The following is a 24,266-nucleotide window of genomic DNA, read 5'->3' as shown; positions in this document are numbered from 1 at the left end:
GAGACCCCTAGGGAGGTGAGAAGAGATTACACGGGGCTTCAGTGTGTCTGTTTCTTCTGCTGAAGAAGCAGCTCAAAGCATGTGTGTAAGAACACATTTATGTCTTTTACAGGACAAAGCATTGGCTTATTTCCGTAATGAGAAAGATTATACCTTAATTAAGTTTTAGGCTTGTTTTCTTTTCTACCCAGGTCCAAACCAATAAAAGTCACTGTAGTCCAGGCCTGGTGGTTGCTCCCTTCCAGGCTGGAAAAAGCACCACTGTCTTTTCAACCAGTCAGCATGCCCTTACTTTATCTGTTTTTAATAAGTCCACTAAGAAATTGCGGGTAGGGGAGACATGTGGGATCTTAGTTCCCCAACCAGGGATCGAACCCGTGCCCCCTGCCTTGGAAGGCAAAGCCTTAACCACTGGACTGCTAGGGAACTCCCCGAAACCTTTTTTTTCTTTTTTTTTTTTTTTAATGTTGATTTTTGCCTTCTGTTTCAAGGCCCTTTCAACTGTATCTGAGGGAAGCAGTTGTGAAATACTGATGTGACTGTGAAGGCGGGCTCCTCCTGTGCCGAGGCAACGCAGAACAGCCCAGTCCTTGTCGTGGGTTTCACTCTTTCGTATTCACCTCGTGCGGGACCTCGCTAGGATTCCGGCTGACTCGTCCCTCTGGTTGTCCCGGCTCACACGGGGCCTGGCTGTTTTCCTGCCCTGCCAGCTGCGCCCTCTGTCGGTCGGGAGTCCGTGGGAGGGCGGCTCCACAGGCCCCTAGGCTGAGCCCGCAGAGCCTGATGGATGGCAGCTGCTGCCAGTGTTTTGATTTTTGTTAGCATAATAGAATCACGTGACCCACCCCCCACACTCAGGTGCCTCCAGCCCTCACGTTCTCTGAGTTCCAGGTTCTGTGCCGGGCCATTTTAGCAGACCTGGGAAACAGAGTTTACTTTATTCTTCATGCTTCTTCCCCATCCCCGGTTGGTCACTTTTGTTTAATTGCAGTTGTTTTTTTGTTTGTCTATTTATCTTCTTTCAATCAGCAGCTCTTTACCAGAAGAGCTGGGTGTCTTTCATAGTAGCCTGCATGTGTAATTCCAAGCATGGAGCATCCAGAAGCCCCAGCCTTGTGATCCCAGCCTCAGACTTGCTCTGAATCCAGCATCATCCAGGGCTGTGGGGGGCCCGGGGTTCCCCATGGTGGGGACATTACCTGGGCCAGCTCACAGTTAGCCTTGTGAGCTGTTTGGTGGAATTCACCATTCTAAGGTTTTCCTGTTTGCATGATAAAACAGTCACAGATGTTTACCAGATGATCAGCTTTTTGGACCTTCTAAATCCCAAAGCTACTTGTATATCTACTTAAACTGTAGGTGTTCCAGTATGCTATAGAATACTAGAGTTTTTTTAGGCCTCTAATTATCCCTTTAAAAGGTTCAAGCTCAATTTCCATCAAAAACTGCTAATATGATCTATTGCTTCTATTAACAGTTTGCTTATGGCTGACAGAAAGCACAGGTTGATTTGTGTATGTGTGATTTTTGTTGTCGTTGTTCTTGCCAGCCCCCTAAATCTGTCACTTTGTTATTACCTGGTGATACTAAGGGTTTATACTGTTCATTTGGGAGAAACATTTTTAAAGCTTTGTCGAGGTATAATGCACATCCCATACAATTCACCCGTTTAAAACATACCTCAGAATGATGTTTAGAGTATCACACACATGTGCACCCATCACCATCATCAGTTGTAGGACATTTCCATCCCCCCCAAAGGAAACCCCATGCCCATTAGCAGTCACACTCCATAATCCAGGAGATGTTTAATACAGTCTTGGTATATAATCATATGTAACTTCATATCTCCAGCAAAAAGTGAGGTTTATTATTTTCCCAGTTTTTTACCAACTATTTCATTTTCTTGCTGACTTGGGAACATGCTGAGGCAGAAAACCTTTTAGTAATTTTAAGAGCAACAAAGGCTTTAACATTAATGAAATACAGGATTGTTTTGTTTTTTTTTTTAAGATTTTAGGATGACTTTTTGTTTTTCTATTAGGCTTATTTGGTTAATAATGTTATCGTTTTGTTTTCTAGTCTTTTGAGTTTAAAAGATTATCATTTTGTTTGTCTTCTAATCTTTTGAGTTTAAAATAGGGATTCCCTAGCTTGCCCTGCATTTTTAATTGGGTCTGTATAAGTGAAGGGGCAGCTGCTAGACTCAAAACCAGAACCTCTGGGCAGGTTCTTGTTCTCTGAGACTGTTTCCTTGTCTAAGGGAGCAGAGATTATGTGCCCAACCTCCTAGCAAGGTGGCTGCAGGATCGTACATCTGACTGCTCTTGGTAAATTACAAAGCATGACCCAAGGTGTCAGGGCGTGTATTTTTCTTTCAGTGGTTCTGTGTGGTATCTGATAAAGTGTATCCCTTAAGAAAAGTATTTTGTGAACTTTTAAGATCTAATTTGTAGAACTTGGTCAAGAATCCCAGTGAAGTTCTTTCACAGGGATGTGACTTGATAAGATGTTGCCAACTAACCTGGGGCAGGACATGCCTGGGCTGTCAGACAAGATTTCAGACTTTCAGCTTTAGCTGAAGAGAGGGTGGAAGGGAGCAACAGCAGACTCAAGTGCTGATGGAGAGGCTGTTGCTAACAGGCTAGCTGTGCTCACGCCAGGGCTCAGGGTCCATAGGGAGCTCCTCCCTGTGGACTAGGGCCTCGTCTTCACCAGCATCCTCCACTCTGGTTTCCATGGTAACATCACTGCTGGAACCCTCTCCCTCTTCATCTGCTCTACATCTTGGGAAAACCTTTTACTTAAACATACTTACTCTCCTCCTTTCATCGAGGACAAGGAGGAAGAGTGGAATCGTTTAGGAGAGCTGGGGTGTCAGGCTTCCTACACTGAGGTGGGATCCTCCCCTCCCCCACGCAGCAGGAGTGCATCCCCGCGTACAGGCAACCTGGTTGCTGTGGAGCACACACCTCCCAAAGGGGAGGATCAGTACTGCTCACAGTCAGTCACTCCTAACATCTTCTGCCTTTTGCATTTCTCTTTCAGGAAGATCCACGCCTGAAGTTTCCAGTACACATGCGGTCAAAGGCATCCTTAAACCCCAATGACCTTGGCCCTCTTCCTGTGAGTACACTGGAGACCTGCAGACCAGTCTGAAAGTGTTTACTGAGTCACGGGCTCGGTACTGATAGGGAAGCCCTGTGATCTTCTCCTCCTCCGGGTGTTTTGAGTCCCTTTGGTCTGTAAGTTCTTAATAGAGTCAGTTTTCACAGTTCACACCGCACATAGCTCTTCTGAGAGAGGTGTCGGGATGGCTGCCCTCTTGCTAGTGGAAGGTATACCTTGCCGCTGGGATGTTCGAGGCTTTCTCTGCAGGTGACGAGTTAAGCAGCACACATTTATTTTGTAACTTAGCAACCATTGATTTCCATCCATACTGCTGATTTAGTCATAGGAATAAAAATATTAAAAACTGTGGGAGAAAAAGGCATAAGTAATCGCAGAAGGTTTCTCTAAGTCATTTATCCTGCGGATATTTTAAGTTTTTCTCCCTTGTCGATGACTGTTTATAAATCTAATTTTTTATCAGTTCTCTTTTGGGGCCTGAGTGAGAAACGAGCTATTCATTCCAAGTTAAATTTTGAATGAAACCTTCTCCATGCTTTCTTCTTGACCCACCCCCCACTCTCCCATTTTTTAAAAACCCTTACAGAGGCTGAAAGGTGGGGAGTGGTGCCCACTCCAAGACTACTTTAAAGTGGAAAGATGCTGGGAATTTTTTTGGTAATTGTTTCCCAAGAACCTTTCTATTGCCTGCTGTATGGTATTATATATACAGCCAAATTTGAAGCTCGAAAGATCAGGGTGAAGTCTTTATTCATCGGGTTATACAAATGTCCCACACTCCTCAGATGTTGGGTTCCGGGGTTTAGATGGAAAGAGCCCAGAGGAGAGACTGGAGAGAGGGTTTAGAAGGTGAAAGGTGGCAGGCTGTCTGCTGGATTCTAGACTTCAGTAGCACGTGGGCACAGTCCAGATAATGAAAGCACACCAGACTGACCTTGGAAAAATTATCCAGATCTGTTGGTTCCTGAGTCCTGAGTAGTGAGAGTTCACAACAGAGAATTACCACATTAGATTGTTCAACCACCTGATGACATGGACATAGCCTCCATCTCTCACATCTTATATCAACCTTCCCCCTCCCTTTAGTACTCAGTAAATATACATTTAATTAAATGAACTATTCAACCCCAGGCTCAACTGTCTCAGAGTGTGCCGGAGTTTCCCTTTGAAGCTTTTGAAATAAGAACCCCTGTTCCCTGTTCATCATCCAGCGAGTGCAGCTGAGACTGTAGAACGTGTGCCGAAGTGTGTTGCTGGCTGTTGTCACCAGTTCATTTGAAATGTTTCCATTTCATTTATTCTTTATGGCAAAATGTATCCCCTGGGGAGAAGGTGCCAGTAGGGTCTCTAAATTTTGCCTTTGATTTTGGAACTGCTGGCTATTGTTTGTCTTCTCTGTCTCTCTTCCCTGATACCAGCCTGGCTGGGAAGAAAGGATCCACTTGGATGGCCGGACGTTTTACATTGACCACAGTAAGTAGGCGCTGTTACGGGCACGTAGGTGGGGACGAGGGTAACTCAGATGTGGCTGTGAAAGCTGTATCATCTTACTCTTCGTCTAGGCAGCCAGGTGTTATGTGGCGAGGACGATGCCAGAGACTCAGTGCCCTCGTACGGTACTGTCCATGCCCGGCCTTCGCTTGAAGCAGCCATCCCAGTTTGACCTTGTGACCTATTAACTTTTTTTTTTTTTTTTTAGTTGCAAAATTTTTTTTTCTGATTGACGACCCCTTGACTTTTGCGCTTTTAATAAATATACTCTGGTAATAGAAAATAAGATGAGAAGTGATGATCAGGTCAGAAATCTATGGAATGAGGAGTGCTTGAAGCAGCCGTCACGTTTTTTAAAACTCTGCCTTCAGGGGTCTCGTGGCAAGACGCCCGCTCTGACTTATTTTCTATTCACAGCATGTTTCCCTGCACCCAGCACACTAATACGTACACAGTTCTTTTCTTGAACTTGTAGTACATTTGCTGCGGACATTTGCTCCAGCTCCTATGAATAAACGTGTGGTGTCTTGTGCCAACTAAAAGTTAAACTAATAAAGGTTTGCTTTTAGGCATTAGTTTTGTGGGGTTTTTTTTCCTCCCCCTATTGGAGTGTTTCTCCATGGGATCATATTAGTATATCCCTTAAACCTTCTGAAAAATGTATGTTAAAAAGAAGTCTTCAAGTAGATTTAAAGTTCATGTACATGTGTGATCTGATAGTATTTTGATCTTTGTTTTCATTTGGTTCATAAATGTGAGCATTAAGTCTACACCAGGTTGCCTAGCCTCACATTTTCTTCAGCTCAGTCACTCAGTCGTGTCTGACTATTTGTGACCCCAGGGACTGTAGCATGCCAGGCTTTCCTGTCCATCACCAACTCCTGGAGCTTGCTCAAACTCATGTCCATCAAGTCGGTGATGCCATCCAACCATCTCATCCTCTGTTGTCCCCTTCTCCTCCTGCCTTCAATCTTTCCCAGCATCAGGGTCTTTTCCAATGAGTCAGCTGTTTGCATCAGGTGGCCAAAGTATTGGTGTTTCAGCTTTAGCATCAGTCCTTCTGATGAATATTCAGCGTTGGTTTCCTTTAGGATTGACTGGTTGGATTTCCTTGCAGTCCAAGGGACTCTCAAGTGTCTTCTCCAACACCACAGTTCAAAAGCATCAATTCTTCGATGCTCAGCTTTCTTTATAGTCCAACTCTCACATCCATACATGACTACTGGAAAAACCACAGCCTTGACTAGACAGCCCTTTATCGGCAAAGTAATGTTTCTGCTTTTTAATATGCTGTCTAGGTTGGTCATAGCTTTTCTTCCAAGGAGCAAGCATCTTTTAATTGCAGGCTTGAAATTGCAGTGAATCTGCAGTGATTTTTGAGCCCAAGAAAATGAAAGTCGGTCATTGTTTCCCCATCTATTTGCCATAAAGTGATTGGACTGGATGCCATGATCTTAGTTTTCTGACTGTTGAGTTTTAAGCCAGCTTTTTCACTCTCCTCTTTCACTTTCATCAAGTTTCTCACATTTTCTGACCTCACTGCACTGGTCAGCTAAGCGCCTTGCTGAGCTGACCGGGAGGTCTGGCCCGGGTCCCTCTGCGGGTGGAGCCTGTCGCTGCCTCAAATCCCAGGTCCTCTCCCTGGGTTCCTAAGCCACCCGTGCACCGTAGAGAGAACTTTGTTTGAGGCACAGGAGTTTGACGGGTTTTTATCAATCCAATTAAACAAGAAGCCCAGCAATTCAGAATTCAATCAGAATAGTAGAAGTCCTGGATATGTTTAGGGCTGTGTGTTACCCTTGGTTAACATTAGGTAGTTGAAGGCACATAGGCCTCATCTTTGTCTTTGGCCAGTAGTGATGCTGGCTTTTGCCTGCTCCCAGAGCTCTGGTGAGCTTGAAATTGCTGCCGTAAGTGCTTTAGGATGTGTGTGTCCTCCCACTTTCCCCTTAATATTCTATTTATAATTCTGCTGTTTCTTAGCATCATTTGCTTAAAATAGTCACACGCCTTTTTCCCACTAAAAACAAAAGACAGCCTTGTTTGCTGTTTTATCATGCATTACCATTTCACTTTTCAAAGAGAGGTACTAGTAATAATGACCATTTTATTAAAACAAAGGCTTAACCGATCACACAGCCTTGGTCTTTTGCTCAGAAAGGACCTCACACAGCATTGCAGCCGTGTTCCAACTGGCGATCTGATGCCAGGTCAACCTGAAAAGAGCTTGTCCTGATGTCCTGCGAGGCCCCAGGAACAAGAACAGCACAGTTGCAAAGTGCTGTACTGGGATACATTAGAAATATGAAAACTCATGGCCTGGGTTTCTGGCGGCGTGATGAAGTAAATGCTTGACAAGTGTGACTCGGCCGGTGGTGCCAGTGCTGCTGGGAAGTTGATGCCCGTGGTTAGAAAGTGGAGAGAGCTTGGCTTGAGAGGCAGCAGCAAAACAGTGCCTCCACCCTGAGGCCTGCCCCCTGCTCCTGTCTGGAGAGCGTGAGGTGAGGTCACTCAGTCGTGTCCAACTCTTTGCGACCCCATGGACTGTAGCCCACCAGACTCCTCCATCCATGGGATTTTCCAGGCAAGGATACTGGAGTGGGTTGCCATTTCCTTCTCCAAGGGATCTTCCCGACTCAGGAATCAAACCTGGGTTTCCTGCATTGCAGGCAGATGCTTTACTGGCTGAGCCACCAGGGAAGCCCCTGGTTTGGAGAGGGTAGTCCCTTGCTAAATGCCTGGGCAGTTCCTAATTCTTAATCAGTCCCTCCAAGCTCCACTCCAACATTCCTGGTTCCTCTCCAGACCACACAGCACTTGGGAGCCTCCTCCTCTTAACTGCCGGGACTCAGGTGATAGGATCTAGACCACAGGCGGAGCCTGGCTGGCCTGAGCTGTGCCGTGTGCTATTTGCGGCACTAGGGTAAAGAACCGACCTGCCAGTGCTGGAGATGCAAGAGGCGGGGCGCGATCCCTGGGTTGGGAAGATCCTCTGGAGTAGGAAATGGCAACCCACTCCAGTATTCTTGCCTGGAGAATTCCATGGACAAAGGAGCCTGGCGGGCTACAGTCCATGGGCTTACAAAAGGTCGGCACAACTGAAGCGACTTGGCACGCACACATGTTAGCTGGTAATGTAACATTTCTGCCATTTCTCCCTAATTTGTCAAGGTTTATTCAATGGGAAGTAATAAAGAGGTACATATCAATTAAACAGAGCTCCATTCATTGCCTTTCTGGAAAAAATAAAACTAAGTCTAATCTGAAAAATGCAGCATACCTATTTTTCTTTTATGACACTTGATCAGGTACAAAGAACCAAAATGGGTTGAATTACCTGGAATTACCTTACCTTCCAAATCAGTTTCTACTTCTAAACACTTTTCCCGAATCTTAGTTGCAGCAAAATTTAGCATCTCACTTTGTTCTGCTGCTGCCCGCAGGACAGAGACCAGACCATGCCCACCACGCTGCGTGGCTGTGAGAGCGGGCATCTTGTGAGGGGCTCAGAGTCACCTGTCTTCTGCTTTGCTGGGGCTCGTGACTGTGCACTGACTGTAGGAGATGGCAGTGCACTTGTCTGCTGATTCATTAGGGTTTTTATTTTCAGCTTCATAAATTCTTGAGAAATGAGACATATTTAAGATTAAAAATCTTAAAGATTTAATTTCAGAAGAGCGTGAATGCTCAATACTAATGTCTTCAGAGTCCTTGATTGATTTGGCTGACATTTATCAGTTTGGACTTCCCAGGCGGCTCAGATAGTGAAGAATCTGCCTGCAATGCAGGAGACCTGGGTTTAATCCCTGGGTCAGGAAGATCCTCTGGAGAAGGGAATGGCTACCCACTCCAGTATTCTTGCCAGGAGAACTCCATGGACAGAGGGGCTCTGGCGGGCTACACCGTCCGTGGGGTCACAAAGAGTTGGACATGACTGAGGAACTAAGGTTTTTACTTTATCAGATAGTTTGTATGTTTCAAGCCTGGTGTAAAAGGTTAAGGGAAGGTCTTGAACTGAGCCCTACGTCTCTCAGGAATTGTACAGTTCTTCTTAAAGACCTGAGGTGCCCAGGTGCTGAGGAGGTGGCCACCGGCAGCTTGTATATCAACACAGAGCTAGAAAGTAAGACTCCAGGGGTGCTCTCGATCTCGTTTCAGTCATACCACACCCGGTGGTGGTGGTGGTGGTGGTGGTGGTTTAGTCAGTAAGTCGTGTCTGATTCTTGTGACCCCATAGGCTGTAGCCTGCCAGGCTCCTCTGTCCATGAGATTCTCCAGGCAAGAATACTGGAGTAGATTGCCATTCCCTTCTCCCGGGTGGGTATCTTCCTGACCCAGGGATCGAACCCAGGTCTCCTGCATTGCAGGCAGATTCTTTACCATCTAGACCACCAGGGAAGCCGTACCAAACCCATTAATGATATCTAAATGGACTAAGTCTCATTCTTCTACTTCATTCTTGCCCCTTGATTTGAAATATTATGGCTCAAAGACAAAAAGCAAGTTTAGGTTCAAATGTTTCAGGACCGAGTGGGTAACTAGCCACCAACATTCTTATGTTGATAATTCCTAAGTGCAAAATTGATGATTACGATAACCATACAGAACCGTGTGTGGTTCTGAAAGCTTAGACTGTTTTAAAAAGGAGTTTGTTTTCACCATCCACTTCATTTGGTCATTTAAAAAACCCCAAGCTCCTGCTGCGTGCTGGGAAATGCATTCAGCGGTGGAGAGGGAGCTGCAGAGATGAGCAGCACGCGGACCCTGTCCGCCTTGGGCTCAGCTCGAGTAGGTCGGGAGTGCCAGGAGGTATTTAAGTGCTGCCTTAGGGGAGTGAGCCTGTTCTTCTGTCCAAGTGCTGGGCTCCAGTGGGGGAGGGAGGCTGCAAGAGAAGGACCTTGTGGAATGGGTGACTTTTCCAGTGGATCCAAAATAATGAGTGCGGTTTAGTCGGGCACGCCCAAAAAAGAGAGGTTTCAGGAGGGAGAAAGTGGGTGGCACCATGATTAGAGAAGCACAGTGGGCTTGCAAGCCGCCGGCGTGCAACGAGCCAGCCTGACACAGGGTCAAGTTCAGCAGGAGCCTGCCAGGTGTGGGGACTCGGATCCCTTCCGCAGCCAGACCGGAGCACCGGAGGGACTATCCAGAAGGGACTGATGTGGTCAAATTTGTTCTCTAGAAAGAGTCTCTTGGCAAAACTGTAAAGGAAGTTCTGAACAGAGGTGAGTGAGCCTGAGGCCAGGGAAACCTCGAGAGAAGTGCACGGAGAGGCAAGTGCTCCACAGAGAAGCCTTTTCAGCGAGAGGTGGGAACAGTGGTGACCACCGTGGTGAAAGGTTGAGGGGAGGACAGAGGGGTGGCAGGTTCGGATTTGCACCAGGAATGGATCATGATGCTGTTAGCAAGGAAGACAAGGTTCTGTGAACCGCTTTGGTGTTGGAAGATTATGGCTTCAACTCTGGCAGAGTTGGGTTTGAGGTGTTTCCCATGGGAAATGCAGATGCAGGTGTCAAGGGTGACAGCTCAGCGTTCCCATCTGGACAGAGCGGGAGTTGTCATATGTAGGTAGCAGTTCATTATTTTCTGCTTTGCTAATAGTGCCCAGTCTATATATGGTCCCAGGCAGTTTTTACTCAGCTGTATTTCTCCTTTGTTTGGTTTTCTTTTTTCTTGTTCTGCATCACAGTAGCACCTCTTACTTTCTGAAAACTTCTGTTTTCAAAGTAAGGAACCCAAAAATGCCTTTTACTTCCATCAGCATTCTCTAAAACATTTAAATATTTCATGTAACTTTCCTACCGAATTGTTAGAATCTGCAATTGTCATGTGCTTTGGTAGTTTTATTTTAATACTTTACCACTGCTCTGGTTACCATACTAGACTTCAAAAAATTCCTGGGATAGTCATTAAAACCAAATATTTTAGTTATTCTTATCGATCCACTTACTAAGTATACCAGAAATAGAATATTCTTCTCAAACCAGTAATTTCCTTTTTTTAAAGCCAACTTAGATTTCCTAAAACTCCCCTGGCTCCCCTCCCCATATCCTTCATGTGAGTCCATCCCTGCCTGCCCCCCCAACACACACAGCAATCCATAAAGTCATTTTAGTTAATATTTGCTAAGTCGCCTCAGTCGTGTCCGACTCTGCAACCCCGTGGACCGTAGTGCGCTGAGAGGCTCCTCTGTTCATGGGATTCTCCAGGTGAGAATAGTGCAGTGAGTTGCCATCTCCTTCTCCAAGGAATCTCCACCCCACCCCCCACCCCCCCCCCAGGGATTGAACCCGGGCCTCCTGCACTGCAGACAGCTTCTTTACCAACTGAGCCAAATGCACCATCACAAATCCCGAGTGACTGGGTAGCTGTTTGTTTCCCCCTTTACCACTGAAACGCTGGTGTAGGTGCCATCGACTAGTCTCGCTGACACTGACTCATTTGGGAGAAAGAACCTCTTCTCTCCATCTTGGCCAGAAGGGAATCTTTTCTCTGGCATCCTCCTCTGCTGTATTTAATTCTCATTTTTTCAGCTTGCCTTAGCTGTTTTGATTTTTTTGTGCATCGGAGTGAAACATGTAATGGATTATTCATTTGTTCAGGATATCTCATCAAAAGCCAGTGTGCAGCACCATAAATAAAGGGAATAGAGAAAAAATCATGTCTCCATGTTAACTTTGGGGGGACTAAGAATTTTTATCCTTTTTAAAAATTAAATGAAAATCAAGATCAAGTTATAAATCCTTGAAGAAACAGGGGTTTATAATTGAAATTCCAGCAGATTGTTTGCCAGAAAGTGTGAATAAATGGTTGTACTTTAGTTGTGCATCTTTGATTGGTTGTTTTTAACTAGCCAGTATCAGAGGCGCCTCCTGTTCTGTTCTAACCCTGAAATACTAAGCTGTTTATTTCTGGGGGTCAGGATGGGGAACTGGGCAGCTTTTGGAAAATCCAGAAATAATTCTTTCTAAAACATTTTTTAACATGAAATAGATTTGAACTAATAAGCCTTTTTATTTCTTTTCAATATTTTCAGATAGCAAAATTACTCAGTGGGAAGACCCAAGACTGCAGAACCCAGCTATTACTGGTCCGGTCAGTATTCTAAAGTTCTGACTCTTCAGTATATTTTGGTTGCATCTAAGCACACATTTCTTGTATATTCCTGCCTCCTTTGGTACCAAGGGCCTGACTGGTGTCCTTGGGAAATTTAACATCACTCCCATCTCCTCCTTCCTGGAATTTCTGGGTGAGACATTGATTGCTGCATTTGCCTGTTCATAGAGCTTTCAATATAAAGGAAGAGAACATGACTTACTAGCGGTAACAAAACTAAGCATTCTCTTTTGTGTTTTATAAGAGAGTAGATTAAAATACAACAACCAAAATGTCCTCCCTTCCTTTTTATATGAAGCAAAACCTGGTCCTGGATTTGTAGAGTTTTGACATTTCTTGAGGCCACAGGTAGTATATGCATGCTAACAAATTTAAATTGGATTCTGAATCTCTTCCGGCTCTAAAAATCTGCAGAGGTTTGGGTTAGATTGTAGCTGAGCTCCAGAGCTGGTAGAGTTAAGAATCCTTACCTCTGCTGACCCACTAATAGCCCCCTCACGTATGTTCATCAGGCAGATAGTCTGCCTGTCAGTCAGCAATTAAAAAGTACCTGGTTTCAGACACCTGGGCGGAGTCTGGAATAGGCCACAATGGTCACAGAGAATGTACCAGTCTTCTGTCAGTGGTTACATAAGCACAAGGAGAGACTCGTGAAATTGCAGGAACCGTGCTGGAGTCAGCAGAAGATTACAAACTGGGGGATCTTTTAAAAACCAGAGGAGCTAAAGGAAGTAAAGATTGTTACATTGAGTGCTGAGCTAAGAGACCAATAGGTGTATTTCAAATACCAGTTTTGAGGACGTCACTGGTGGCCAGTTGTTTAAGGGTTCGCCTTCAGTACGGAGGGTGCAGGGTCAGCCCGTGGTTGAGGAGCTGAGATCCCATGTGGCTTCAAGACCAAACAACCAAAACATATAACAAATTCAATAAAAACTTTTTAAATGGTCCACATCAAAAAAATCTTTTTAATACTAATTTTGTGACTTTAATCTGATTCATTCCAAATCACATTTTGAATTCTGTGTCCGTTTGAAAACTTAGATGATAATCCAGGGCAAATGCACCTTGATACCTGACTTCCCTTTAGCTACTTGTTGGATTTGTTCAGCTGCTTTGCTGCTGGTTAATGCAAAATGCCTAATAATACCTGTGTCAAAACAGACATTAGCTACTCTTCATGTAGCTTAACAAATACCTGCCTTACTGCCATGGGTTCCTTTTGATATATTCACAGTCACAATAAGTCAGAGTAGTATTTTCCCTTCTCCATCATGAGAAACAAGGAAAATTCAAGAAACGGTGCTGTTTTTCAAGCAGCAGAGGACTTCTGAATAATTCTGAAGCCTTTTCAAGTATCTTTCAATTACTGATCATCTGTCTTCATGCAACTTTGTTAGTTTTTATTCATTACTATTGGAAATTATTTAGCATCATAAATCCAGATAGATTTACTATGAGGGAAGATCTTTGTTTCTTTATTTTCTAATAAAAGAGATTTGTTTATTCTTTAATTATAGGTAGTGGTATCTCTCCCAGTGAGAGCATGTTTTTTTAGGTAATCATCACCTTAGGGTAGATAAGTGATTTTTGTTTTAATTCAGTTCTAAATTTTTGGGAATTTCCACAATGATTTCTTTCTGTCCTTAGCTTATAAATTATTTAGAATAAACTTTTTAGTTTCTAAGAGTTTGGGAGGGTTTTTACCTCTTTCTTACTAATTATGGTCAGAGAATATTGTCTGGGGAATATTGTTAGATATCTGAAACTTCTTTGGAGGCTTGACCATTTTTTATTACTGCTCTTTTTGTATTTCAAAAGAATGTATATTCTGTCTTTCCTGGGTATAAAGTTCTTTATATGCCTGTTAGATCAAGTTGGTGGTGTTCAAAGTATCCATTTCCATCATGACTTTTTTCCTGGCTTTTCAAATGTAATCGAGTCAGTTGGGTCAGAATCTCTCATGACGATTGTGGCTTTCTCAGTCACTGTGTTCACTCTGCTCCTCTAGTATTGGCTTAATATATCTTTTCTGTCTCTTAACTTCTCTGTCTCTTGTTACTTTCTGCTGGACTGATAGAATAGTCTTTATTTTCTTTCATTTTCTATACTTGGAAGTTATATTCTCTATTTCTGTTCTTTTGGTGCTCACATTAAAACTTTTAACCAATATACTTGACTTAATGTCAAAATTAATCACTCTCTCTTCCTGGATAATATACAACTCTGGGGAACTTTCGTGCTGTTCTCCTAAAAAGAAATAATCCAAATGAACTTACTTACAAAACAAAAACAGACTCACAGACTTAGCGAACAAACTAAGATATAGTTAGGGAGCTTGGAATGGACATATACACACTGCTGTATTTAAAATGGATAATCAACTCGAACCTACTATATAACTCAGGGAACTGCTCAGTGTTTTGTGGCAGACTGAAAGGGAGGAGAGGTTGGGGGGAAGTGGATTCTTGTATATGTATGGCTGAGTCCCTGTGCTATTCACCTAAAACTATCAAAGCATTGTTAATAAGCTATACCTTAATATAAAATAAAATAAAATATAAAATACAAAATTAAAAAAAATTTTAAAGTGCTGTTCTTCTCAGTCCCACTTTCCATTGTTCAAAGGAATTTTAAAACTACTTTATCTTTAAACTTGCCAAATGAAAGTGAAAATCACTCAGTCTGTCCAACTTTTTGTGACCCCATGCAGTCCATGGAATTCTCCAGGCCAGAATACTGGAGTGGGTTGCCTTTCTCTTCTCCAGGAGATCTTCCCAACCCAGGGATCAAACCCAGGTCTCCCGCATTGCAGGCAGATTCTTTACCAGCTGAGCTACCAGGGAAGCACCAAAAACTTGCCAAATAATCGTTAACATTTTCTTTTTCTTTTTTTTTAACTGTCAATGTTTGTTTAATTTACTTATATGTAATCAAATTTCTTTGTCTACCCTTGGTTCTTGCATTTACTTTTTTCCAGGTTAAGTTTTCTCCTTAATGAAGTTTAACTTCTAGTTCATGATTCTAAAACTGTAACCTATAGATCAACAGAGTCAGAACCATTCAGAAACTTATTAGAAATGCACATTTTGAGGTCCTAACCCAGACCTACTGAAAATCAGCAATTTTGGTATGGGCCCTGCAGTCTGTATTTTAACCCCACCCCACCCCCACCCCCCCCAAGGATTCTGTTGCCCTCCCAAGTTTGAGAACCTCTGCTCTGTCAGCAATTTCAGTGAGTGTGAGAGAGAAGGGGCTTACCTACCTGTCTGTCAAAGATAGTTTAGCTGACTGCAGGATTCTTCCTCAACAATTACTTTCCTTCAATACTTTGAAGTTGTTTTTTTCCTCTTCCAGCCTCCATAACTGATGATGAGAAGTTTGTTGTCAATCTGATTGTCATTTTTTGATGAGTAAATCTCTCTTTTCTCCAGTGGTTTTTAATTTTTCTCTGTCTTTAACTTTCTACAATTTTACTATCATGAATGTAAGTGTAGGTTTCTTTTTATTTATTCTACTTTGGATTTATCATGATTCTTCCTCGTGGGGATTGCATCTTTCCTTTATCTGGGAAAGTTCCCCACAGTTATTCCTTTGCACATTGTACCTGTTCCATTTTTATTATCTGTGTCAGTAACTCATACTAGGTATTTGATTCAATTTCATATTCCATCTTATTTCTGAGCTTGTCTATTTTCTGTCTGTCTTACTGCCATACTGCAGGCTCAGCTCTCCCAGTTAATTACCTTTTAAGCTCTTTATCATCTACTCTCTATCAGTTCATTATGTCTATTATTTCAGTGACTGAGTTTAATTACTCAAAGTTCTCTTTGATCTTGTAAAATTTGCTTGGCCTTTTTAGTTACTGTTATTCTGTCCTGTTCTTTGCTTTTATTTCTTTTTCTACCCATACTTGCAGCTTTTAAATCATTCTTGAATACTTATTTCATAGCCTCTTTTATATTTATTGTTATCTCTGGTCTTAGTGGTATTAAATCTCCCACTTGTCATGTCTGTAAACTCTCCTCAGTGGTAGGTGATTGTCTAGTTCAGTGTATAATTTTTGTTTTTAAGTGCGTATGTACTCTTTTTTTTTTATCTTATGGGTCTTTCATATGTCCTGAACTCTACTGACTGTTAACTGTTTCGTTTATATTGATGCACCCTTAGTTACTATAACTGTGGGCCTCACACTCACTCTGGTGTATAGGCTTGGAGTCTGAGTTTATTAGAGGTCTGGATTTGTTTATTATTTTTCTCCCAGTTATGATCCCGGACGGAAGGTAAGCTTCCTTGCAACTTCCCCAGGCCTGTGGGTAGAATTTTCTTGTATGCTTCTCAGATGAGGGTCTTGTGCAGGGAGCCGTGTTCTGATCCCCTGGGTCATACAGACTGTAGGCCATGTTCCATGTGCCCATGTGAGGATTAAAAACTCAAGCCCAAGCACGAAGGCTGGGTCCAAACCCCAGTTCTATAATTTTGAGTCTTTCTGCCTATCTGGTACCTAGAGTTTCTCTCTTTTTCCCAGGTTTTAAAAATGTCTACATACTGGGGGAGAAGGGACCCTTCTGTGACATTACTGTGATTCAGTATGCTCTTGGTATGCCAGGCGTCACCATTAAAGGCCCTGGAAACGTGAAGTGCTGTTCATACTTGCTTCTCTTAAGAACACTATCTCATGCTTGTGTAACGCTTTGTACCTGTTCAAGAACTTTATATAACCAACTGCTTTGAAACTCACAGCAATCCCCTCAGGATGGTAGGGAAGTAGTTGTGATTCCCAGTTTTTCAGAAGCTACTTGTGTGGCTGAAAGTTAAAGTCCGCGTCAGAATCCAGGCCGGAGCCTCAGCTCTCCTGGCCCTACCGACGTCTCTGTGTCAGGCCCGGGCCCTTCTCTGCCAGGAGCTCCAGGGTCAGTAGTGGACAATGATGCATGCAAATACTGAGAACCCCCTTACACAGTGTCAGATTTTCATTTTCTTCAAAAAAGAAAGCTTATTTAATAGAGGGTAGCTTTAATCACCAGATACCTTCATTTTTTAAATAGGCTTATGTAAAAGTTATGTTGTGGATAAGAAAATAAGATGCCAGATTTTCACGAGAGAATAAATAATTTGGCCTGTCCGATACAAGAAATGTCATTCTCTTCAGAGGCTGCAGTTAATGGATGTCTTTATCCTGGTACGTTGTTGGAATCTTTTTAGGAGAAGGATATAAAAAGCCATTATAAGAACGAGCCCTAGAGAGAAAATACGAGTATTAGAGGAGGAGGAAGATTTCTTAGCTTTCATGCATCATCTCCTCAGAAGAAGAAAGGCCAGAAATATCTCAGCACTGATTTCCACCCACAGCTAGTCAGCAGCTAGCAGATTATAAGCCAGACAGGGGCAGAGGTACCATGCATGGGCTGGGGGCAGCACTTTGAAATGCATTCCTTGGGAAACTTGTCATTTAAGACACTGTCGGACTTGCATGCACAGTGATGAATGCTCAAGCCTTTTTTCAGTGTTTGCAGATGAGGAAACAAAAAATAATTACTGGGAATGGCATATTTGGGGAAATGGAAGAGCCTTAAAATTTGACTAGTTGAGTCCTTCGACCTCACTGAGCAAGCATTCAAGAGTAGAGAGGTCATGTGACAGAGCTTGCTGGCAGGGGGTCTGTCCTACAAATCTGGGCTTCTGAAGCTGGCCGAAAAGCATAAAAGGAAATCATTTTTTTTTTTTCCCGGCTTAATTTTCTTCTATCACAGCTGATCATACCTGAGAACCTCAGACAAATACTTTTCCTTTTGACACTTCACTGTCATGGTTTGTTCTCTCCTATCACTCTCGTTTCTGCTCAGGTTTCTCTTTCCCAGAGCCACCTTCCCCAACCACCTCATGTAAGAGGAGTTCTATCATTTGCCTGCCTTGCATTTACTTAGGTATTCATTTAGCTTTTATTGCCCGTTGCTCACAGTAGCTTCTAAAAAAGCTACAGAGCAAAAAGCATGATAATGTCTTTATTGGCTTATGTCAGACCATTGTATCCATTTCCTTATGTTGGTGGTTGTCCAGATGGTGATAAAATCTCTACCTTTTCTGGAATCAAAATTCATACATTATTTCATCAGACTAAACACCGTCCAAAATAAATATGATATATAGTCAAGTCTGACGTTCAGTGGAGAAGTAAACAAAGACTGGCTTAAAAACTAAAAATGAAGAACAAACCATAGGTGGTATAGGTTGTCTTTTTTTTTTTTTGAAGTAGGTCGATCTGCAGTATTGTGCCAGTCTCCACCGTACAGCAGTGACTCAGTTACACACTGAGTGTATGTATAGATATGTATATATAGTTACATATATAAACTATGTATGATTTATACCAGAATATTGAATATAGTTCCCATGCTTGTTGTTTATCGTTTCTAGGCATAACAGTTTGCATCTCCCAACCCCAACCTCTAGTCTGTCTCTCTGCCTCTCCCCCTCGGCAGCCAGTTGTCTTCAAAATGCTCTTAAGACACATAAATGTAATGTCTTTTGCTCTTGAATTACAAGGCAGAATACTGACATGATCGTGGTTTTCTGTGACAGCAGTTACGTATTTTTGTTTTGGTCTAGTTCTTGTCTGTGTGGTCATGTCTGTAGGCAGTACGAAGGGAAGAAACTCTTGCTCTTCATTTTCGCTTTTTCTGGTCAGGAATAAGTATGGCCAAGGCATAAGGTTTGGAGTCTGGAAACCCTTTGCAAAAGATCAGTATATTTCATTAATGCAGTCCAAAATGATACCAGCAGAAGTATTCTTGCCCAGACTCACACTCTGCTCCAGAAAGCAATGAGTTGTTCTGAGTGTCAGGCTGTCCCGTTTTGTCTGTGTGTATGCAAAAGCCAATCCTTTCTGCTTCAGAAAAAGAATTGTAAGCCTTTTCAACAGCTTGAAGTCAGGGCTCTCAGATACTACAAGCTACCTGACAATGTAACAAGTAGGGAATATTTGAATGACGATATAGAAATGTTACTGCTTTACCTGAAGAGATCCCAGAATGAATAACGTTAGCTCAGTTACCGAGCTCACTTCTGTGTATCATCCCTCTTCTCCATAGATATAGCCTTCCAGATCTAAGGATATCCTTGCCCACAACCACTAAATAATCAGCTCCTAAAATGAGGACGTTTCCAGCATGCTGTCTACTCAGTTTTTTATTCCTTGACAAGAGAATCAGTTCACTTGCCTTTCTGCTGTTAACTTTTTCTCCCAAATATTGTTAAAGCACAGTTAGTCTTTTCTGAATGACAGTGCAGCTCATTTGGAGTTGTGTGTTAAAATATATGGTAGCCAATAACGTATCTAAACTACAATCCATAAAAAGATTACAATGCACCTTGATGCACATTCAGACAAAAGTCACATGGAAAGTCTATTTAGTTTATGTATAATATCTCTCAGACGTGGGGTTGCTCCTCCCAGCCGCCACCTCTGACCTTGGGCATGGGTTAGGTAAGTTAGGATAATCATGATGGTGTGATCACTCACCTAGCCAGACATCCTGGAATGTGAAGTCAAGTGGGCCTTAGAAAGCATCACTACAAACAAAGCTAGTGGAAGTGATGGAATTCCAGTTGAGCTATTTCAAATCCCAAAAGATGATGCTGTGAAAGTGCTGCACTCAATATGCCAGCAAATTTGGAAAACTCAGCAGTGGCCACAGGACTGGAAAAGGTCAGTTTTTTCCAATCCCAAAGAAAGGCAATGCCAAAGAATGCTCAAACTACCGCACAATTGCACTCATCTCACAGGCTAGTAAAGTAATGCTCAAAATTCTCCAAGCCAGACTTCAGCAATACGTGAACCGTAAACTTCCTGATGTTCAAGCTGGTTTTAGAAAAGGCAGAGGAACCAGAGATCAAATTGCCAACATCCGCTGGATCATGGAAAAAGCAAGAGAGTTCCAGAAAAACATCTGTTTCTGCTTTATTAACTATGCCAAAGCCTTTGACTGTGTGGATCACAATAAACTGTGGAAACTTCTGAAAGAGATGGGAATACCAGACCACCTGACCTGCCTCTTGAGAAACCTATATGCAGGTCAGAAAGCAACAGTTAGAACTGGACATGGAACAACAGACTGGTTCCAAATAGGAAAAGGAGTACATCAAGGCTGTATATTGTCGCTCTGCTTAACTTCTATGCAGAGTACATCATGAGAAACGCTGGGCTGGAAGAAGCACAAGCTGGAATCAAGATTGCCGGGAAGAATATCAGTAACCTCAGATATGCAGATGACACCACCCTTATGGCAGAAAGTGAAGAGGAACTAAAAAGCCTCTTAATGAAAGTGAGAGTGGAGAGTGAAAAAGTTGGCTTAAAGCTCAACATTCAGAAAACTAAGATCATGGCATCCGGTCACATCACTTCATGGGAAATAGATGGGGAAACAGTGGAAACAGTGTCAGACTTTGTTTTTGGGGGCTCCAAAATCACTGCAGATGGTGATTGCAGCCATGAAATTAAAAGACGCTTACTCCTTGGAAGGAAAGCAGAGACATTACTTTGCCAACAAAAGTCTGTCTAGTCAAGGCTATGGTTTTTCCAGTGGTCATGTATGGCTGTGAGAGTTGGACTGTGAAGAAAGCTGAGCGCCGAAGAATTGATGCTTTTGAACTGTGGTGTTGGAGAAGACTCTTGAGAGTCCCTTGGACTGCAAGGAGATCCCACCAGTCCATTCTAAAGGAGATCAGCCCTGGGATTTCTTTGGAAGGAATGATGCTAAAGCTGAAACTCCAGTACTTTGGCCACCTCGTGCGAAGAGTTGACTCATTGGAAAAGACTCTGATGCTGGGAGGGATTGGGGGCAGGAGGAGAAGGGGACGACAGAGGATGAGATGGCTGGATGGCATCACCGACTCAATGGGCATGAGTTTGAGTGAACTCTGGGAGTTGGTGATGGACAGGGAGGCCTGGCGTGCTGCAATTCATGGGGTCGTGAAGAGTCGGACACGACTAAGCGACTGAACTGAACTGATAATATCTCTGAGTGATTTCTTGAACATCCATATTGTTTTCAGGGATGAAAGCCTCATTCAGTGCTGAATGATCTTAATCATTTCTAGAACTTCCCATATGGTGTGTAGACATTATGTAAATTTCAATGATTATATGAAGAGTGACAATTTTAAGGTTCATGATTCATGAAATTTTCTGAATGTTGGCTTCGTGTACATAAAATTTCAACTGTATTGTTCATATTGTCTATATTTATACATTTGTCTTCCAGGCTGTTCCTTACTCCAGAGAATTTAAGCAGAAATATGACTACTTTAGAAAGAAATTAAAGAAACCTGTGAGTACATGTCTTCCAAAAATGTTGCCTTAGTCATTTGTAAGTTACCAAAATTACTTCAGTGAGAACTTGTTTCTTTCTTTTATGTCTATACCAAAAATGCTACTTTCCTTTTTTCACTGCACTTTAATCCACCTGGATCGCCGATCTGAATTTCCTTTTTAACAGAAATGGTAAGTGAATATTAACTTAGTATTATTGGGCTGGCCAAAAAGTTCCTTTGGGTGTTTCCATATCATCTTTCAGAAAAACATTTTGGCCAACTCAAAACATATTAAATCACCTGAAGGTAATTTCTTATGTAATACATAAAAAGATAGAAATGATTTTATGAGATATACAATAATTCAGGACCAAGTGAAAAAATTTGGAGAAGCCTATGCAGTTGCTTACGGTTACCCTATTTAATAAAACCTTGGTTTTATTAATTATAAATTATAAATTATAAATGTTCAATTTATAATTATAAAAATGTTCAAGTCTGTCCCTTTAAATTCCAATATGTACAACATAAATATAATTTATAATATTCTGGCATATTAAGACCAAATGTCATTTTCAGAGTAAAAATTCTCACTGGGAAACCCATTAAGATTCTGGCAAAACCAAGAAATCTTGTAAGGCTTTTTGCAGGCAGTGTTTTAAATTACAATATTATATTTTCTACTGACAAATCTCCCCAGATCCTTTAACACTGCATTTTCTGTTTCACTTTGGTTTCACCTGTCTGGTGAGGATTTTCCCAGTCTTCTCCTCAGTTTGTGCCTTCGCTCTTTCTGGGGTGTTTTCGCACAGGTCACTGTTGATTGGCTTTGGCTCACTGGGAAAAGGGGTGTGTCTCCCACAGCTCAGATCTCCCTGTCTGCCTGTGCTTCCCACCCGCCTGCCCCAGCCCGCTCCACTCCCTCAGTTATGCCCTCTCCCCAGTCTGCTGTGGGTTAGACACTGGGGATGCCTGGAACCCAGCCTCCGCCTCAGGGAGCTCCCCCTAAGGGTTTTGTTCTCTTTTCCATCACCCCGAATCAAGGAGCTCCTGGAAAAAAAAAATAAAAAACAAACAAAAAAAGGAGCTCCTGGGTGCCTCCATTTCAGAATGACTCAGATTTGAACCCGTGGAATTCCCGTGTTTCTTTGTGAGTCGCCTGCGTTTCTTCTGAGGATAAGTGATGACTCTGAGGGCCTCACCCTGTCTCACTCTAGCACTTATACTCACGGTACCTTCTGCCTGGAAACCGACTCTGCAAATCCATCATCATAACAGAGCCGACCCTGGGCCTGCTTAGCCAGGAAGCAGTTATTCACAACTTCAGTCAAGTGCCTTTTAATTTTCACATTTATCGTTAAATAGCTGTGGCCTTTGGCCTGATCATCAGAGTCTGCCCACCCCTACCCTGGCAATAGAATTAGCTTCTAAGCATCATGGACCCACGCCTGCAGCCGGAGCCCCTGCCAGGGCTCAGAGTCATCCCAGCCTGGCTAGGTGGGGATTGTCTATGGGTTTTAATCATCTGGACTGAAGTCCCTTTCTTTGACTGAAACAATATAGAGCGCTGACCATGTTTTGGTTGTCAGTGGGTGGATAAGGGCCCCTCAGTTGCTCATAAAAGCAGGACAGGATGATTCGTCTCTACTCAGCGTAGTTTGCTCTGCAGCACGTGTTGCTGACTCAGTGGGTGACAGCCGCTGATCGGTGCTGTGTGTCTCCTCCTGACGTAGGAGGCGTTCTGTCTGTGAAGAAAAATCTAGAAAGGGCAGAGTCCCAGTTGGAGCCATTTGTCCCTGATTGTTTATTCGAAGGCTGCCATCATTTCTGCTCTTTGTTGTTTTTCTGGTAGGAAGTCAGTGTATATTTACTCTCTGACTTGTGTCTGTTTTTTTGTTTTTTGTTTTCCTTTAATTTAGGCGGATATTCCAAATAGGTTTGAAATGAAACTTCACAGAAATAACATATTTGAAGAATCCTATCGGAGAATCATGTCTGTGAAAAGACCAGATGTCCTGAAAGCTAGGCTGTGGATTGAGTTTGAATCGGAGAAAGGTCTGGACTACGGGGGCGTGGCCAGAGAGTGGTTCTTCCTACTGTCCAAGGAGATGTTCAACCCTTACTACGGCCTCTTCGAGTACTCGGCAACGTAAGTGTCTGGAGTGCATTCAGAATGTGTCCCCCCCGAGACAGGTTTATTCCTCCTGAGTAAACGAGATGAGATGAGATGATGAGGGAGTGGGCTTCACTGGTAGCTCAGCTGGTAAAGGATCTGCCTGCAATGCAGGAGAACCCGGTTTGATTCCTGGGTCAGGAAACCTCCCCTGGAGATGGAATAGGCTACCCACTCCAGTATTTTTGGGCTTCCCTGGTGGCTCAGACAGTAAAGAATCTGCTTGCAATGCGGGAGACCTGGGTTCAGTCCCTTGGTTGGGAAGATCCCCTGCAGGAGGGCATGGCAACCCACTCCAGTATTCTTGCCTGGAGAATCCTCATGAACAGAGGAGCCTGGTGGGCTACCGTTCATGGGGTTGTGAAGAGTCAGACATAACTGAGCAACAAAGCACATGATGCGAGAGGAAGCCGCTTGCTCGTTTGAGGTGAATGAACACTGCTGACCTCAGCCCCGCCCACCCTCCTCCCCAGCCGTCTGGAACGGACTCTGGCTCCACATGGTGAAATACCGTACAATGTGAACACCCAAAAATAATGTCTGTTGGGTTCATGTAATTGAAATTGAAAGCGTGTCGGGTACGAATCGTAAAGAACAGCTCTGTGCACTTGTTGTGCTAATTTGGGGCATCTGTCACTGCCACAATTCAGAAGGTCATTGTCTCATGACCAGGAACAGCTTTCTGACATTATACTACTTAAAGGGAAACTGAGGATCCGTCCTTTAGGACCCAGAGGACTGTCCTGGGCCTGTGAGGTGAGGCCCTGCCTTCCCCTTGCATTAGGGTTTCACCACTGCCGGGCGTGAAGACTGAGGCTTTCTTGGGAATCAAGCCATGGCTGCGTCCAAGGCCACCCGTCTCGTCCTCCAGGCTGTGGCTTCTCCAAAGCCTCAGGCTGGGCCCAGTCCCTCAGTAGGAGAGTCGTCGACCTTGAGAAGCAGCCTGTGCTCTTTGGGGCCAAGACTTCTCCCACGTCTTCCCCCTGGTGCCAGTCTCCTGAGGGCTGTTTGGAAAGAGCAGCCTCGGTATTCTTCTCAGTGCTCTGGCCAA

The 24,266-nt window shown here is 43.3% G+C and overlaps 1 protein-coding gene across 11 annotated transcripts in view; it reads left to right on the top strand.

The window, feature by feature from the left end:
• Positions 1-24,266, top strand: part of NEDD4L (NEDD4 like E3 ubiquitin protein ligase) — a 379,669-nt gene that overhangs the window by 328,216 nt on the left and 27,187 nt on the right. For 7 of the 11 annotated variants that reach the window (XM_025273167.3, XM_006073363.4, XM_006073368.4 and 4 more), the window contains 6 exons: positions 3,049-3,126; positions 4,548-4,602; positions 4,692-4,745; positions 11,654-11,712; positions 20,994-21,059; positions 22,962-23,191. In XM_025273167.3, the coding sequence (XP_025128952.1) occupies positions 3,049-3,126; positions 4,548-4,602; positions 4,692-4,745; positions 11,654-11,712; positions 20,994-21,059; positions 22,962-23,191 (542 nt within the window). The remainder of the gene's footprint in view (positions 1-3,048; positions 3,127-4,547; positions 4,603-4,691; positions 4,746-11,653; positions 11,713-20,993; positions 21,060-22,961; positions 23,192-24,266) is intronic. The other 4 variants (XM_025273168.3, XM_025273169.3, XM_006073364.4 and 1 more) reach the window with 1 other exon arrangement.

Source organism: Bubalus bubalis, chromosome 22 (genome assembly GCF_019923935.1).
Source record: "Bubalus bubalis isolate 160015118507 breed Murrah chromosome 22, NDDB_SH_1, whole genome shotgun sequence".
Taxonomy (NCBI): Eukaryota; Metazoa; Chordata; class Mammalia; order Artiodactyla; family Bovidae; genus Bubalus; species Bubalus bubalis.
Note: the sequence above shows the minus strand (reverse complement) of the source record. Positions and strands in the feature narration are given on the sequence as shown.